We start from the raw sequence: 17,919 nt of genomic DNA, 5'->3' as shown, positions 1-17,919 counted from the left end.
GTTCTGTAAGTTAAAATCAGTTTCTTAGAATTTATTGGTAACTGAGACACATATGTTAAGTTTTGATTTGGGTCTCAAGCATACCATTAAGCTGACCATTCCTATTTGCTGTGGTTTTGTTGGCCTTGCAGAGCCGCCCTTGGAGCTCATGAGCAGGTTTCCTTATGCACGGAACTAAAGCAAAGAAGTGCTCCAGCACTGTTCTCCTGCTGCTCAGGGATGTCCAGTCCATAGGGTTAGTCCGAAGCAAAACCTTCTGAGATGTACCCTCGGTGTGAGGGTTAGGTCCTCAGTGCCACATGCTCTGCCTTGTGCTCCCGCTCCTATAGCCTGGTCCGTATGGCAGATGTAGATATTGCCAAAAAGCATTATAAAAAGGTGCTGAGTCATCTGTCCTGAAGGTAAAAATTTGCCTTCTAGATAGCACTAGGAATGGCAAGGAACGTTTTCCCTTGTTGCTGTGCCGTTCTTGACTAGCCAACTCACACGGTGGGGAGTATTCACGCCTCTGCATTCCTGAATTTGGTACTAGGAATGCAAACAACTGCAATCCCTCAGTTGCCTTTGTGCTGCGAGTGTTTGTCCACTGGGAACCGAGAGCCAGATGTGCTTCACATAATTTCCAGGCAGCACTGATCCATCAGATGACAGTAGCTATTGAGTGCTTTTATGGTGGCCCAGAGACACAAAGATGAAAGCCTGATGCCTGTCAGCACCTCCCTTGCCATTTCTGTGTCCCTTCAGTTTTCACTTGAGTCCCCTCACAAAAGCAAACGCCACAGAACACGATGTTGCAATGTTAATGACCTTTATTCTGGGGAAAGAAAATCCCAAGTTTTATAATGTTGGACTGTCAGACAAATCTGGGCTAGATTCAAACTTGTTGTCAAATGCTTTTCTGCACCCACTCCCACTGCCCATGCATCTGTTTGGAGCCTCAGCTGGGAACCCACCTTCTTTGTCTTTGGATGCATTTTCCACAACATCCCCATCTCCTGGATGATTTTTACCAGGAAAGATGAGCAATATTTGAATGGTTCCTCAAAAAAAGGCATTTTCATGGAAGAAGAAAAAACCAAAAACCAAAAAAACCCCCAAACCCAAACTGATGAACAGTCAAAGGAAAAAGACTCTAGAGAGACCTAGAATAATTTCTTAAAGTGGATTGTGTTGTTTCCCAGCTGCTCTGCCTTTAAACAGCCTCTTACCACTAACTCGGGGGCTCCACCGATTGTAAAAGCAAGAACTAAGCAGTACCAGACTCAAGTCTGAAAATACCAACCATCTTAGATATGGGGAGCGAAGGGTTGGGGGGCTCATTCAGAAGAAAACTTCTAAGCATTATCATAGCATAAATAATATGGCATCTTTCACCTCAAATAGCCTAACACTTCATAAAATGACATGAGCTTTACTAGTTGCTGAAACACAGCTATTTCTGAAGTGGAACCTGATATCTTTTTCTTTCTCCTTTTTTTTTTTTTTTTTTAACAGCAGAGAGCAATGTTTTAAGGTGGAGAGTGAAGGATGTAATACACAGCCAATCGTAAGTATAATCTTGGAAGGCTTTGCAAAATGGACAGATCAAGTAAAATCTACTTTCAATAATAACATGCATTCTGGTGTATCATAAACTTTCATCCTCAATTTACAGATGCAATTCATTAAAAAGAAATACAGGAAACTCCAGTAACATTTGTCCTCTCAGCAATGCTCTCTTACAGCTCTTTGGTAGCAGATGCTCTGGTTCCGTTCCTCTCTTCGTTTAGTTTAATGTCCAAGTCCCGGAGCTGGCTGAGGAACCCTGGATTTGGGCAGATGTCTCTGTGAGCACTCACTGTTTTCAGAGCATCCACGATTGTCATGTTTTCATGGATCATTAAGAAGGCAAGCACTAAAGATGCTGAGCGGCTCACCCCCATGGCACAATGAACAAACACCTTACCTGCCAAAACAAAAGAGGCAGAGCAGGTGAGTGGCCTTTAGCATTTCTAAAGCGAGGACAAAAAGCACTAGAAACACCGGAAAACAACAGTGACAATTAGCGGATACTCAGGGAGGATTAGCATAAGATCTTGCCATACATCTTAGGCAATTCATACTGACCTCATACATCTAATTTAGGCCTCAGATTAAAATAGCTGAAATTTTCTGTGGAAGGAGAAGCTTTCCGTGACTAAACTTGTTAGTGCAGTTTTCTGTGGGGGAAAAAAAACTCCAACAGTGTGGGTAGAAAATTTTGGCCCAGCCCTGGCTGTGATCACTGACAAGTCCCATAAACTCTGTAGGATAGTCTGCCTGTAAAAACGGGCTCATAATTTACTGTATCTCAGCAGCCCAGTGTGAGCTATAACTGGGGATTTAATAAAGCACTCTAGTGAAAGCAGCAGATCTCGCAGCCAGTCAGAGCCGGAGCAAACTCTGGAACAAATGGAAATTATGATAACTAAGCCATAATCCAAACTCTGCTGACAAAAATTCAGCAGGCTGCGAGTCAGGCTCGTAGTTTTTGACTTAGTTCATTAACTGCTGCTGCTTCTCTAGTTTAATAGACAGCCTGAATAAAGCTCCAATTCTGTGAAGCACTTAAGCATGTGAAGCATTTAAGCCAGCGCTGAAGTGCTGCTGCTCCCATCTGAGTGCCACTGCTCCCACCTGAGTGCATCAGGAGCAAGTGCAGGGCTGCATTATGTAGGGCCAGGCTGAAGCCCCTGCCAGGGTGCGAGGTGCATGTGGAGGCACACGGATCCTGCCAGTTCCTGCAGGAATACGGCAGGTGGGGGAGCACCCACAGTGCCATAACCTCTGCCCTTGCCTCTTACTTCCTCCCGTCATGCTGGGCTTGGGGCAGCCAGCCTTCCCCAGTTCTCCAGGGCCTGGCCATGGCCACCTTCTCTGCAGTGCGTGGCACAGGTGCCCTTCTCCCACCCTGCACGCAGCGGTCCTGCTTGTATAGTCCTGAACTGCGGTCTGAATCTGAGCTTTGCTGGCTGCCTGTTACTGCACTGAGATGCCATTTGGCTCGTGTTGAAACTTCCTCCCAAAGCTTCTTTGCCTCCCTCTTACCTCCTGAGGTGTTTAAGGCTTTGCTGATGAAATTGGCAGCATCGTAGAAGAAGATACTTAAATTAAAGGAAGGATCATCAAATGCTTCTATTCCATAGTACTCTATTTGCAGATCTTCATAATATTTGGCTCCTGTGTTGATGTTATATGGCCCATCTGCTGCATTAAGGATATGAGTAATGTTGAGGCTCTGAAGAGTAGTTTTGCTCCTAGCAGCCCACCTGTTTAAAAGACGCGAAGAGCTCGTTGGCAACACTCCTAACATCCTGCTAACATAGCATGGTTTAAAGTTAGTGCCTGCTCCCCCTGGGGAAGGATACAGGAACTGCATCTTGCTCACGGAGCAGCAGATTTTGAGAAGCCCATAGTGCTTCGCACTTGAAAAACACGGTATGGTGTTGTGGAGAGAAGCAAGAGCACGGACTTGCCAGTGGGATACTGTTAGTTAAGAAAATGCCTCCCAGCAGGTAATTCCTGGGAACATGGCTTAACGTATAAAGTGATTGAGATTTTCCTTCAAACAGTTGTTTAGCAAGTTCTAATCTCTCATTCATAGTGTGCATGGATCACAAGGGTGAGAACAGATGCAGCAGACACCTCATTTCTGGTTCAGAAATGAAGTGGCTGCATCACATCATGGTTACCAGCCAGGTTCTCTCCCCTGCCCAACATGAACTGGGACTAAAGTTATTTCACAAAACTGTGATCTTCAAGTAATGAATTCATGAGGAGGGGGAGTTGGGAAAAATGAGCTGATGAGCTATGTAATCTGCAGCAATCCAAATAGAAACAAATGGCAATAAATGGCAGTTGTCTCAAGAATAAGGTATTTGCATGAGAATTCCTGTTTGATATTTTCAGTTTTACCATCTTTGAAAGAAAGTTTGGGTTTCAACTGGAAAAATCCCTATAATATAATTCCTTTAAGTTCTCTTCCATCTGGCTCCTGATCCTGCTACTCCTATTTAAATGTAGGGGCTACTATCCTCATCTGCTATCTTAGAGCACAGTTTTCAGGGTAGATTTCCATTTCAGAGTTTACACCAATTTGAGATGGGTTCTTTGAGACTTTTGTCTAGAATACAAACAATTCTTAACCTGCCAAATCCCCTGCAGTACAAAGAATATGGAAAACCCAATTCAGACACACGGTGAGTATGACACCATTTTGTATGTCATGTTTTTCATGACATCCAAACTCCTTCTGTTACCAGTTTTGGAAGCCTGCACAGCAAAAACATTACTGCAGACCCAAAAGCTGCTCTCCAATGTACCATACCCCTTCCTCCCTCTCCCAGGGACCAATAGGTTCAACAATAGGACCATAGGTTCTTACGCATCTCCTAGGTAAATGTTCGGCCAGACTTGGTCCACATGATTATCAGACCCTCCTCTAAACCAAAAGAGCCGCTGGAGGTCTGATAGCACTGGTGTTTCATAGGAAGTGCTCCCTGCACTGCTTGTTGTAGATGAAGAGTCTCTGGTGTGAAGCATCTGGCTGCTCTCTTGCACGCACTTGGGCTATATCAGAGACAGCTTTTCTGAAATGAATTAAGAGGAGATTTCCATACAGAAATATTATTCCCTAGAAAGTAGTCCTGCCAATTACCCTCCAAATAGCATTACATTATTCTAACTAGTGTGTGTAGCAGGGCCTGCAGGTGTTGCTAAAAGCATCTAGAGAGCAGGCCTGACTCTGTGGTAGGACTCTACAGGCATGTAATTCATCCCCTGAGAAAGCAGCAGCAGCAGACAATATGATTTAATTTCTTGACAAGTAATGCTGTTGAAAAAGAACATCCTGTGCCACCAAAATGCAGCACTGGCTGAACCTCATAGGTGCAGGTATTATTTCTGTTACTATAGCCCTGATGTGTGTGTGCAGGAAAGCTCTAATACTTCATGTTGGAGAGTTACCAAAGTATTTGTGCACACTTGAATCTGGTTAGTTAAAACTGGAAGTTTTTGAAAGAATGAACCATTGGACTGACTTATACTGACAAAGCTCCTAGAGCCAAGGTGGAAATCTTATGATGTGTATGTAAGACATATATTCATATAGTGTATATATATATACATATATCAAATGTATGTACATACAGTTTTCTTTCATTTATGGGGTGTATTTAACAGGTATATATGCATACATGTATACATATAAATGGATTTTCACATGCATATATGCATATCTATATATGTGTCTGCACATATACAAATGGACAAAACTTGAACTAGTTTTTTCTGTCTCTCAGGTGAATACCCCTGAACACTCAGCTACACTGGTATGCTTGCATCTGTCTGTCTCAGTCTCTCCTCCGGGAGCTGTTCTACTTTGTATAAATAATGTGATACTATTTGTCTCCAGAGAGAGGCTGTTTCTCTCATATGAGGGTTATGGTCCTTACCTGGGATGTGAGAAAAAAGAGCATCTCAATTCTGGGAAATTATAGAGCTGAAAGTTCTGGCTTTTTTGCCCTGTTGAGATCCCAACTAGGACCCCATACAGCTTTGTTCCCACGTAGATCATGCAGTAGAAGACAGGTATCCCTTTTGCAATGTTGTTTATTGGTTTAGACCCAGGAAGCTCGGGCTACTCAGTCCAGCCTAAAGCAGAGCTTCAGTCAAGAGCAAGAGTTCAAAGATGTCTAAGTGGTCCCTTCCCTGAGACTTTACGAGCATTTCTCATTATCCTGAATTGCTGTTCTCACCCCCCAGAGAATACTGATGAACTTTGGTTGGTTGCTTGTTGGTATTAAGACCATAATAGAACTCTTCCCATAGTGAAGTGGCCAGTTTATTCTGACATGGCATCAGCTTTCACTGTAGTGCCTGAATGCCTACGTCTAGAGTTTGGCTTTATTTTCCCAGCAGTTCTAGAGAATAAGTGCAGATGGGACCTTCAGAAGTCATCTAGTCCAACCCCTGCCCAGCTGCAGCAGCTGCCAGATGGATGTTGCTCCAAACATCCAGGTACCTTATTTTTAACGGCATATGTTGATTTGGGGAATAGGCAGAGAGCAAAGGAAAATATCTTGTTGCTTATGGAAAAAGAAGCAGAAATGATGCAAGGCATATTACTGAACACACCATATATATTTCTGTGACCTCAGCCTAAATTTGCTTCCTCTGCCTTCTTCTCCCTCCTCCTCCCCAGAAATGTTAAGAGCACTTATAGCTTTTTGTATGTTCCAGTAAAAAGGAAGTCTCCCTAGGGTAACTACTTAATAAGGAAAATATGAAAAGCACAATAAAAATGATGGGAGAGATGGAAAAAACCTGACTGGTTTTACTTTTAATGATGAAGGAAAAGAACAGCAGGGAAGTATAAAGGACTATATGGGTAAAAGCCTACGAATTTTTCAGAGCAGGTAACATAACACCAAAGGCTTTGGTAAAACAGTATGTTGTGCAATCCCAGCACAGATCAGCATGAAGAACAGCGCAGGAAAAGGTACTATGCCTTGCCCTACAAGTTTTACTCCCTTGCAGCAGAAGTCATGCACTGTGCTCAAGAGCTACTGCCAGCATCGTCATGATGACCCGTTTGTACTTTCACCGACACAGAACGTTAAGCTGAAGCAGTAAAAGGAAACCAAGAAAAAGATAATAAATACAGCTTCTACATCAGGAGATTCATAAGACCACAGGCTCATTTTCAAGGAGTGTGGTTGACTCTCAATTGCTGCAGATGTTTAAAGGCTGAAGTTGTGGAGATAAGCAGACGGGTACTAAACTTGCAGATCTCCTAGCCCCCGCTTCTTTAAACTTCTGTTGCAGCCTGTCAGCTAGTTACAGTAATGGAGATGATTAGCAGAGTGAGGGAAAGGGATGATTAGAAGAGAGAATTACATTGTGAAGCCTTTTGTTCAAGATCTGACTTTGAGGAGGTTCTCCAAGAATTGAGTCCTTTTAGTGCTGGTGAAACTTAGCAGGCAACTCCAGCCTTTGTAGCCAGGGAGGTGCTTTGCAACAGAGCTCCCTTTCATTCAGCAGTCCTCTTTCCAAAAAGTGTGTCAACATCATTCGCTTCACATGACTAATGCCAGACAAGTGAGCTCCTCATGTCAACACCAAGAAGCATAGCACCTTCCAAGCACACCGCTCAGTCCCGCATTGCACTGGCTTTGAAACAGAATTGCTCTGCCGGGCCTTTGGGGTAAGCTTGGAAATAGCTATACCAGATGATTGGACTAATGAGGAAAGTAATATGAGTTTTTTAATTGAAGGCCAGGGACTTTGCTGAAGGTGTCCAGCCCCCCCCGCCCCCCTTCTCCTGTAAGATACTGCAAAGCTAGCAAAAGTGCTGCCACTGATTACATTTCTCTAAGCTTCTCCCTCCGGGTGGCTCCCAGAAGCTGCTCTAGTTGGAAACAGCCAGTGACTGCAGGAGGGCAGGAGCCCCTGTAACTGGGGGGAGGGGAATAATTCTGTATTACAAGGTCAGTAATGTTTCTGCAGAGAACTCAACCATGCAAGTTGGATAGGATTACTTTTATTTTAAACTGTAGCCTGGAAGTACCTAAAGAACATCTCATTAGACTGTTTCTTTCCATCTTTTTTTTTTTTTTTTTTTTTTCTTTTCTTGTTAAAACAACAGGAAACAAAACAATAAAATAAAGCCTTCTACCTATAGTAGGCATTTGAGACTGGATAGGGATTTTAAGGGCAATCCAGATGTATTAACCTCTTTGCTTCCCTGGGAGAATACAAGGTAGCGCAAGCTTTCAAATAGCTCTGTCCTTACACATCAGTTCCCAAACTGCACCCCAAATGGGCAGGGCCTGCTCAGCCTCATGTCTGAGGTGTGGAGCCTGAGTCACAGGGGCTTGGATTTCCCTGGTGGGCATGAGAGCCAGGCTGGAGGCACAGGCAACTGGGGTGCTGGCATTGCTGAGCAGCAGGAACATGTAGGAAGGGCTGTGGGTGAGTCCACACCCTTGTTTGCATGCAGCTGTGCCACTCTGAGACCTTGTCTGCAACATCCTAGTTAAGCTTTGTGTCTCCTGATATTACCCACCATTTGAATGCTACAGTCTGCAAGGCTTTTTTTCCTACACTGGAAACAATTGCTGTTTTCTACTGAATATTTTTCTGGCGAAGAAAAGAAGCGACCACGCAACCCCCACTGACTTCAACTGGCTAAAGCATTTAACAGATTTGTTTGCATTTGCAGATTCCAGTGAAAGAAAACTCAGCAAAGTTCTGTGAAAAAAGCAAACACTCCAGTATTGTAGGTTTGAAATAGTTCAACAAAAATGGCCATTTCTGGTTTTGTATTCAAGGTTACTTCTGTTTTGGAATTTTACTTCAGCATTGTGTAAAATCTATTAAAATAGTAAAACAAGTGGCTTGTTCCTGGTTGAGAAAAACATGTTTTGTTTAACTAAAAATGAACACAGACTGAGCAGCCACCTGTTTGCCTAGCCCTAAGTTTCACTTCTGTATCAGGTGCAAAGCCTCTCACCATTTTGCTGTGCTTGTTACCTTGTCTGCTGAAGACTGAACTGGGCCATAGGGAAGTTAATGACTGTCTGAAGAGGGGACAGTGGCAGGGCATTAGTTAGGCTCCAAGTCATCTTTCCTCTATCCCTTTTGCTAGCACCTTCCTAGCTGGCACAGCTCTGCTTGTGGTTCTAATGATAGCTTGGATAGGGACAGGCGTCTTTCAATAACAAGGTCTTACATGAGATTATTGATAGCCTTGGGCACAGCAGGGCACTAATTTTGGCTGGACCTGTGGTTACTACAATAACACAAACACCAGCTAACAATAACATGATACAGAAAGCTCCTGCAGTTAAATATCCTAAATTTCCTGACAAACTAAATGGTTCAAAATGCTGAAGCATGAGATCAAAATATAATTAATGTGGAAAAAGAAAGAAAAAAAAAAAAAAGCAGCAGCCTCTCGATGCATTTGAAATTGCTATCTATCTACTCTGGTTTTCTTATCTTTTCTCTCAGCAAGCATCTCTGCACTTATCTTTTACACTCCTTGCTCTTTTGTCCCAGGTAGTGCTTAACACTATGGCTCTTTGTCCTCCTGATGGAAAAATCCAGATGGAAAGAAGTGTGGTTCACAAGGAAATGATCATGTAAGTGGAATTAATCTTTCCGATACTATAATGTGAAATCTGATCTTCCTTTTTATTAAGAAGACCCAATCTGTGTCTCTACATTTTGGTCAGAATTCGATGCTAAGAGAACCCAGGAGTCTCTTGAGGTAGAGCTGAAAGCCTCGTGTGCAGAAACAGGCACATTTAAAAGCAATAGCAAAGTTAAAACAGCCAGATGGGAACCTAGCAGGCAACCGAGAGGGGAACTCTCTGTTTTCCTTGCAAGCCTACAGGGGCTTGTTTGCAGGAATTAGAATCTCTCACCAGCAGTTCACTGCAGCTCTAATACCAAGTGGTATTGAAAATGAGAAGCAGGTTATGGCTGATGGTTTAAATGAGGCACCTATGGGAATTTAGAAATGAGATCCTGGACTTGTCTCAGTGTAGACCGTGCACATGGCAGAGCAATATTACTTTCTTGGCTGACTGCATCATATATTATGGCCTTTTATTTTGCCCACACTCAAACAGCAGGGAACAGTAGAAGTTCATTGCTCCTGCTCGCTGTTTAAACCCTGATCTGCCTCACCAGAGGCAGAACCCCTGAATAATGGAAAGCAGAATCGGTCCCTCGGCCTCAGTGCTGGTACATGTTCAATGCAGCACTGTATTAATGCCATTGCCATTATTCCAGAGTGAAGAGGAAAGCAGAACGTACAATTAAAGCTCTGTTTGGTTCGGGTTTTAAGAGAATTTACTACCCGGGAAAGATGCCAGATCGAGTGCTCTGGAAAACACAGCCCTCTCTTTAACCCCAGCGTTGAGGAGGAGCGGGAGCAGCCCTGCATGCCTCCTCTGTGGCTACCCCCTCAGCTCAGCTCACAGATGCCCCTTGCCCTATGCTGGCAGCCGTGTTTTACTGGGTGAGAGAATATCTGAGTCCTCACACCTCTTCACTGCTTGGTCTCCCTCCTGACACCTCTGTTCACATCCGGCCTTGTACATTTATGATGGGGCCCTCTGACTCCTCCAGACTGAGCTGGAAGGTACCAACTTCTGCTTGCGAGGAGCCTGAGCTGGGCTGGAGAGCAAAAGAATCCTTCCACCGTGAGCTCTACAGTCCTTACACAGAGCTGCCTGTGGGGCTAGAGGAGCTGCTACAGGGCAGAGGCAGCCTGCTGCTGCCCCACGGGAGCTGCATGCATCTGAGGATGGCAGGAACATGCAAGGCTGTTTCAGGAATGGAAGCAGTCAGAGGGGAGGGCAGGTGAGGGTAACGAGCCTTAGCCAGGGGTTCTGATAGCTGAAAGAGCCGGTGATGGTGAGGCATGTCCCAGGTGAGGGGAGAGCATGTTATTGCAGCTCATGGGAGTGCTCCTGAAGAGCATTTCCTTTCCTTTGCAATGTAATGGATCTGCACATATTTTCCAAGACCCTATCTTTCTAAGGGGGGGAGAACCTCTGTGCTGCCTCCAGCCCCCTCACTCCCACCTTACCTCCCCAACCCTCAAACTGCCCCATTTAAGAGCCACACAGATTAGGCACAGGCCTCAGGGTTAAAGCTTCAGGAAAGGATGCTTGAAAAATGGGGGCAGTAGGTGGAAAACTGGGGAGTCCTGCGTGCAGCGACAGGCCATGGCTGTGGCAGGACGACCGCTTTTACATCTGCAGCTTTCAGATTCAAAGGAGATAGAAAAAAAGTATTACCTTAGCAGCTGGTATTTCTGAGCTATTCAATGCACCATCCCCAGCAAGACAGCGCTGCCCTCCACAGGCTCCTACCGTAATTTCAAACTCGTCGGTGAGTACCTGTCAAGCCTAGGATGATGATAATTCCCTTTTGGGGCCCTCTTGTCCAGGGTGCCACAGATAGGAATTAACTCCACACACACCCCCCACCCCCACCCCCCGAAAAAATACTGGTTTTCGTGATACATCTCGACTACACTCATGCTTCTCCCTGAATTAAAAATAACTGTAGTTCTAAGTCCTGCTGCCAGCAGCCATAACTGTGCTATATGCTATATCAGGAGAGCACACAATCACCACGCAGCTAACTGCTTCTAATAGTAGAAACTTCACTCTAATCTTATGTAACGCCAGTAATGGAGTAGAGAGGCTGTGACTTGTGAGCAGCTTAGACAGAAAACTTTCTTGGGCAGCCCATGCCCTCAGGGCAGACGAGCTCCAGCAAGAGCAAGAAAAACAAAGTGACCTTGATATTGATAACAGTTCAGTGAGTGCTGTCACAGCCAGCGCTGTGCCGAGATTTCATCTGTGTCACAGGCTGTCGATAGGAGTGAGTTATGAGCAGCTCTGATGCAAATTATGTCAAAAAGACCCGACTCGGTGTGGGAAGGGTAGGGGGGGAAGGGGTATCTTGCAAGCTTCAGGAAAGACAAACAAGGATGTTAACATATTTCTATTAAAAGGGGCTCCAAAGCACTTGCCATTCTGCAGGCAGTATGGATTTGTGTGATTGTGGATTAAATAGGTGGGGGTTCTTCTTGATTTACTCCTCAAATTATTTTTGTCTGACTGCTGCTGTCAATACAAAATTGAAAATGCTGTCAAGCTTGTGAGATTTCAGAATATTTGAAGGCATGAGTAACGGGGTTTTGATAATCCTCAGTCTTCGAGCTGTCTTCCCCTGCACTTTTAACATAAGCAGTGAAATGCTCTCCTTGCCTTGCCTCGCTTGAAAGGGTACGTATGAAAAAGACACCTCTTTCTGAGGTTGACAAAGCTGTACAAATTCTTTGCAGTGGAATCAAGTGCAAAAAGACTTCTGAAGAATGGGGTTGATTGAAGAATACGGTTGTAAATAAGTAACCTCAAGAATGTTAGGCTTTGTTAGCCACTATAGAGAAAATTACTAAGATAGGCTTTGCCAGAACCACCTGGTGGTTACTGATATGACAATGATCCTAAAACAAACTGATGAAGAAATAACCACCAGGGGTCCGAAAGCCCACTACCACATTTTTGTATGCATACAGGAGGCATTCTCTAAAAAGTATGATGTAATGTATGTAATCTAATGAATATGTATGTTTAAGGACTATATAATCACAGCCTGGTTGATGCCTGGGAGAGACACGCTTGGAGAAGCTATCCCCCATGTCTCCCAGCGCTGCAGTAAAGAATACCTGCTTGTCAACTTAAAACTTTGTTGGTGAGTTCCTGGAGTTTTCTCCAAATCACTTCAAAACTCTGCAGTGGAAGATCTGTTTTGTCACTGAAGTTTTTTTCCAGCAAATCATGGAGATTTCAAGGGACATTCTCAGCTTGGCTGGGGCAGAGTGGACTGGTTTTTCTTTAGTGTTTTTTCTTTTTTTTTGATTGCTGACTTTAAAATCACAGTTTGTTTTTCAATTAAGTCATATTTTAAGTAGGATGATTGTATGTCTCAAAGGAATTGACCAGTGATGAGGTGCATGAGAACAACTGAGAGAAGATATTAAAATCTAGAACTGAGGTTTACTTTCCCTTGCAAACTTTTGGTTATGTTTCTGATGACTATTTGCTCTTACCTTGAATTTGAAGAAATAAAAGTGGCGGTGATTTTCCTGTTGCTCCTCCCCGGTGTTGGGGTATCAGGTAAACCAAGGAGCTGCTCATCAGGGGGTGTGGGTAAAGCGGTGTGTGCAGTCACCTCTCCGGGCTGTGATAGATGAGGGGCCAAGGGCAGACAGGGGGATTTCTCTTGCTTCACTGTGGAATATCCAGTCCCAAGGTCACTGGGAGAGCTTGTCCTGCCTTTAGCTAACTGGTGGGAAGTAGTTTCCCCACCAGGCCCTGCTGTGCTGTCTCTGCGAGGAACCAGCGGCACAGTGCTGCCTCACTCCCCAGATACCATGTTGATGCTCCCTGAGTCTTGCAGTAGGTCAGGCTGGGCAGGAGCAAGGATTGTTATGTGCCAGGAAGTTTTTGGAGGGTCTTTTCACTTTTATGTTGTCAGGTTTTATGCTGCTGTTTTTCTGATGCTGTTTCCTGCTGAGGCTTGGTGTGGCTGTAGGCTGGTGCCAAAGCTGGTAGGGTGGTGGAGTGTGGGTAGCCAGGGTCTGGCGGCCGGAAGATATCGTGCTGTACGGAAAGATAGGGCCCCTCTCCTGATAGCCAATAGCGTTCAGTTTATGATGTAAGCGGACGGAGGTGACGTCACGTATCTCGGGTATATAATGCCATGTCACGTGCCAATAAACACCATTTGCCATCCACCACGTTGGTGTCTGCGAGCTGATGGTCCAGTCGGCCAGGGGTGGGCCGTTGCACCGTTCCTGAACCAGGTCGCCACGCCCTCTAGAGGCAACAAGTGGTGCCGAAACCCGGGAATCGCCTGGACGGGTGAACGACGGCCGGAGCGGCAGGACCAGCCTGGCGGGGAGGATGCTCCCGGACCCACAAGGAGGATGGAATCCATTGTGAAGGTCGTATCCAAAATACATAGGCAGTGGGGTATTGATTGTAAGATCAAAGATTTTACTCTCGCAGTTGCGAGGCTTTTGGGGAAGGTTGTACAAGCCCTGCGGAAAGCCATACAAGAGCAGGAAACCTGGAAGGCGGCAAAGTCCTGCTTGCGAGACACCCCAAAACTGGGGGTTGGGGCGGCCACGCAGACTCTACACCCCCCCGACAATCCCGGTTCTCCTGAGCCTGCAGTATCTCGGGAGGGCGACGCACCTCCTCATCTTCCGAACCCCGATCTGTTTCCGGATAAACGGAAACCACCAGAGTCCGTTTGGGGTGGGTTAGCTGGGGAGGCTGGAATTGCTGCGGGGAATGTGGAGCCCGGAGAAGGTTGGGTCGAGCCACCGCCCTATGCGCCTCAAGATGGCGCCGAGCAAAAAGACAGAGGGTGGGGCAAGGACACCCTTGGCGGGAACAGGGAGGAAGCGCTAGCTCTAACGAGCAAGCACGAACGGGAGGGGGAGGAGAACGCAAAGGATACCGAAGGCGGAAGCGACTGGAGAAGGGGGGTAGCGCGAACGAAGGGCGGAAAGGCGCGAACGAAGGGCGGGAAGGCGCGAGCGAAGGGCGGAAAGGCGCGAACGAAGGGCGGGAAGGCGCGAGCGAAGGGCGGAAAGGCGCGAACGAAGGGCGGGAAGGCGCAAGCGAAGGGCGGGAAGCCAATCAGAGTGACTTTCCGCAAAAATGTCCTTGTAGGGCAAGTACCCCCCCGAATAGTGGGCGGGACGAACCAAGGGGGAGGAGCGGACCAGGAAGGAGGGGCGGGCAAAGGGGGGGGAACGGCCCTCCCGTAAGGGGAAGGAACAGCCCGCCCACAAGAGAAGCAGGCGGGGCCGAAGCCTGGCAAGGGGATACCGGACACCGGATATAACCAGTCAGGCGAGTTCTGATTCTGAATCAGACACTGGCTGGGGATCAGACAATAGTTGAGATAAGTGGCTCACAACTGGTCCAAATTTAGTGGCCAGAAACGGAGATAAACAGAATTAAGGGCCAAAATATCCCCATCCAAATTAAAAAGGAATCACGGGGGGAGGAGGTCCCTCTCACGGACTGGAGAAAAATAACGATTGAGTGTGCCAACTGGACCCCATCGACCGCATTAGCGTTTCCGGTCCGAGTGACGGATGGGGGACAGAGGGTCCACTCACCAATAAACCCTAAGGATATACAAGCAATTGTTAAAGCAATTGCAGATAAAGGCCTTAATTCTGCCATGGTCTCTACCCTTATAGATGGTGTCTTTGGGGGGGATGATATGCTCCCGTTCGATATAAAACAAACTTGTAGATTGATTTTTGATGGAGCGGGGATGATCGTTTTCAAACAGGAATGGGAGGATAACTGTGCGAGACAGTTAGCCCAAGCAGTCGGGGCAGATCATCTGCTACATGGCTCCAGTCTGCAGCGGCTGATGGGTACAGACCCAACAATGATTACCCCCCAGGCGCAGGTAATGCAAATACACGAGGTAATGACAACCACTCGCGCAGCTAGAGAAGCCATTCGCACAGCTTCTAGAGTTATTGCTAAGACATCGCCATGGGCCACAATAAAGCAGAATGAAAGTGAAAGCTTTAGGCAGTTTGTGGATCGTCTCCAGGCCACGGTCGACTCTTCAAATCTGCCTGTGGAAGCGAAGGGCCCAATCGTAGCAGAATGTTTACGCCAACAGTGTAATTCGACAACCAAAGAGATTCTGCGATCGCTCCCGGTGGGGTCGAGTATCGCAGACATGATCAAGCATGTCACAAAGGAAGAGCATTTAGCCCCAATTCAGGCAGCTATTTGCACCGCAGTGACTAATATGATGGCATGTGTTAAATGTGGCCAGACAGGCCACGTTGTAGCTAATTGCCCTCTGCCCCCCCCGCACCAGAACAGGCCCAAAGGACCGTGTTGGGTCTGTGGAAAGAAGGGACATTTTGCTAAGGACTGTAGATCCAAACAGGGAAACGGGAGGGGGAGAGGACACCCGGGCCGCATACAGCCCTCTCCCACTGGGAACGTGAGGCGGCCCAACTATGCCAACCCTGGATGGGGCGAAGCGCTCCCGAACCCGCTACCCCCTCGAGAAGCGACCAACTTCATGGTCCAACCGACGATCCAGCCGAATCAGTCCCTACCTCGGGGACAACAAGGACCACCCCCTGGGGGTGAGACCCCAGGGTGGCCCTGGCAGTAAAGTGTGATAACCCTCCAGTGGTGTCCGCTTAAGTCTATTAAACCAGACCTCCAGAATAAAGCTAATGAAAATTGTGAGTTTTTGTTTACAGGACCGATTCATTGGACACCCTGTTGACCGGTACTTCCTACTACCAAAAGGGGACGATGAGCCAACAAACTCCCTACCCACACCTAAGAGCCCTACAGCAACTGAATACCCCGCATCGACAGAACACCAGCAACGTCAAAATGCCCCTCGCGGGGGGGGGGGGGGGGGATGGTACTTTTGTGCAATCATGGTTTTGGGGCTTATCACCATGGGGAGGGCAGAATCAGATTCTCATTATCCCCATCAGCCGTTCACATGGACATTGTATCAATTTGGCTCTGGCACAGTTATACAAACTATAACAACTTCAGGGGCTCCTAGCTTTAAGGTCACCTTGTGTCAACTAACACCTGTACGTCCATGTCAAGATACGATGGACTTTTATCTTTGCCCTGCTTCCAATCCGGGAAAAGGGTACTGTAACCTCCCCGGACACTATTACTGTGGGTATTGGGGCTGTGAGACGATTGCAAATGTGTGGGTTCCAGAACCCGGGAGAGATCTCTTCTTGAAGGTCTCCCAGACCCCTTACGAGTGTAAACCAGTGAAAGACAATTTGTGGGGGAGACTAAGAAGGTCCCCCCATTGGGGACCAAGAGGGCGCCCCCGGTATGGAGGTCATGGTAAGGAATGGTGTACCCGGCATTTGTATTTGAATGTGACAAGCCCCCAAGATCCTGGCTGGCTAGTAGGAAAGATTTGGGGAGTTCGATATTACGAGTCGGGAAAAGATAGAGGTGGCTCCATCCGCATTCAAAAAATACTGGTCCCGAATGATCTGCTGCCAGTAGGCCCCAGCCATGTACTCCCTGATAAAGTGGTTCTGAGTACTCCGACTACTCCCAGTTGAAAATATGTAACTAAAGAGACTAACAACCAAGACATATCAACAGAAATGTATGTTACCGCACCTACAGTGACACGCACCACTAAAATCCCTTATGAAGATCCTCTCTGGAGAATGATGCAAGCCAGCTATCGAGTATTGAACAAAACCTACCCAAACTTTACAGAGCATTGCTGGCTATGCTATGGAGTAAAACCACCCTTTTACGAGGCCGTAGGAGTAAGTGACATACCTATTCACGCAAATGGTACAAATCCACCCCAATGTATATGGGACATAGAAAAACAAGGTATAACGCTAGCACACGTGGTAGGAAGTGGTGCATGTCTGGGTGCTGTCCCAGACAACAAACAACGGTTGTGTGTTAGTAAGATACAGGATGGAACCTCGGCAAAGTGGTTAATACCAGTCAGAAATGCTAAATGGGTCTGTTCTATTACTGGGGTTACACCCTGCTTGTCTTTGGAAAACTTTAACAGATCTGCGGAATACTGTGTCCAAGTGTCTATAATCCCCAAGATATTTTACCATCCTGAAGAATTTGTTTACCGCTCACATATTACCCCAGAACATCATCTGTCAAAGCGAGAACCCTTCACAGCAATAACGGTAGCCACCCTGCTGATCGTGGGAGGTGCAGGACTAGGTACAGGCGTAGCGTCCTTAGTGCAACAGAGTAAAGAGTTTAATGCCTTAAGGGTAGCGGTAAATGAGGATTTAGCCAGAATTGAACAATTGATAACTGCATTGGAACAATTGGTTAGATCGTTATCCGAGGTAGTGCTGCAAAACCGTAGAGGTCTGGACCTGATGTTTTTACAACAGGGAGGAGTGTGTGCTGCGTTGAAAGAGGAGTGCTGTGTATATGCGGACCATACCAGAGTGGTAAGAGACACCATGGCAAAGTTACGGGAGGGTTTAGAAAAACGAAGAAGGGAACGAGAGGCACACCAAGACTGGTTTACATCCTGGTTTACCCAATCACCATGGCTGACTTCCTTGGTATCTACCTTGATGGGACCGATTGTAATGATTGTACTGGCACTGGTCTTCGGACCCTGTATATTAAATAAGCTTGTGTCGTTTATTAAGAGCCGGCTAGAAACGGTTAACATTATGTTAGTAGAACGCCGGCAATTGCTTTGACATCGTGTTTGGTTAACGTTACCCCAAGTTATTTTAATTTAACTATCTGGAAGAATCCA

General features: G+C 46.3%; 1 protein-coding gene across 1 annotated transcript in view; it reads right to left on the bottom strand.

Annotated features, from left to right (window-relative positions):
• Positions 1-1,238: 1,238 nt before the first annotated feature.
• LOC308223266 (dual specificity phosphatase 29-like) overlaps positions 1,239-17,919 on the bottom strand; it is a gene marked incomplete at its 5' end in the record, with an annotated part of 35,379 nt that continues 18,698 nt past the window's right edge. The window contains 4 exon segments of the mRNA XM_080622021.1: positions 1,239-1,945; positions 3,067-3,287; positions 4,403-4,587; positions 4,591-4,607. Coding sequence (XP_080478147.1) covers positions 1,719-1,945; positions 3,067-3,287; positions 4,403-4,587; positions 4,591-4,607 — 650 coding nt within the window. The 3' untranslated portion in view covers positions 1,239-1,718.

This window comes from Psittacula echo (genome assembly GCF_963264785.1).
Source record: "Psittacula echo genome assembly, chromosome: 6".
Taxonomy (NCBI): domain Eukaryota; kingdom Metazoa; phylum Chordata; class Aves; order Psittaciformes; family Psittacidae; genus Psittacula; species Psittacula echo.
Note: the sequence above shows the minus strand (reverse complement) of the source record. Positions and strands in the feature narration are given on the sequence as shown.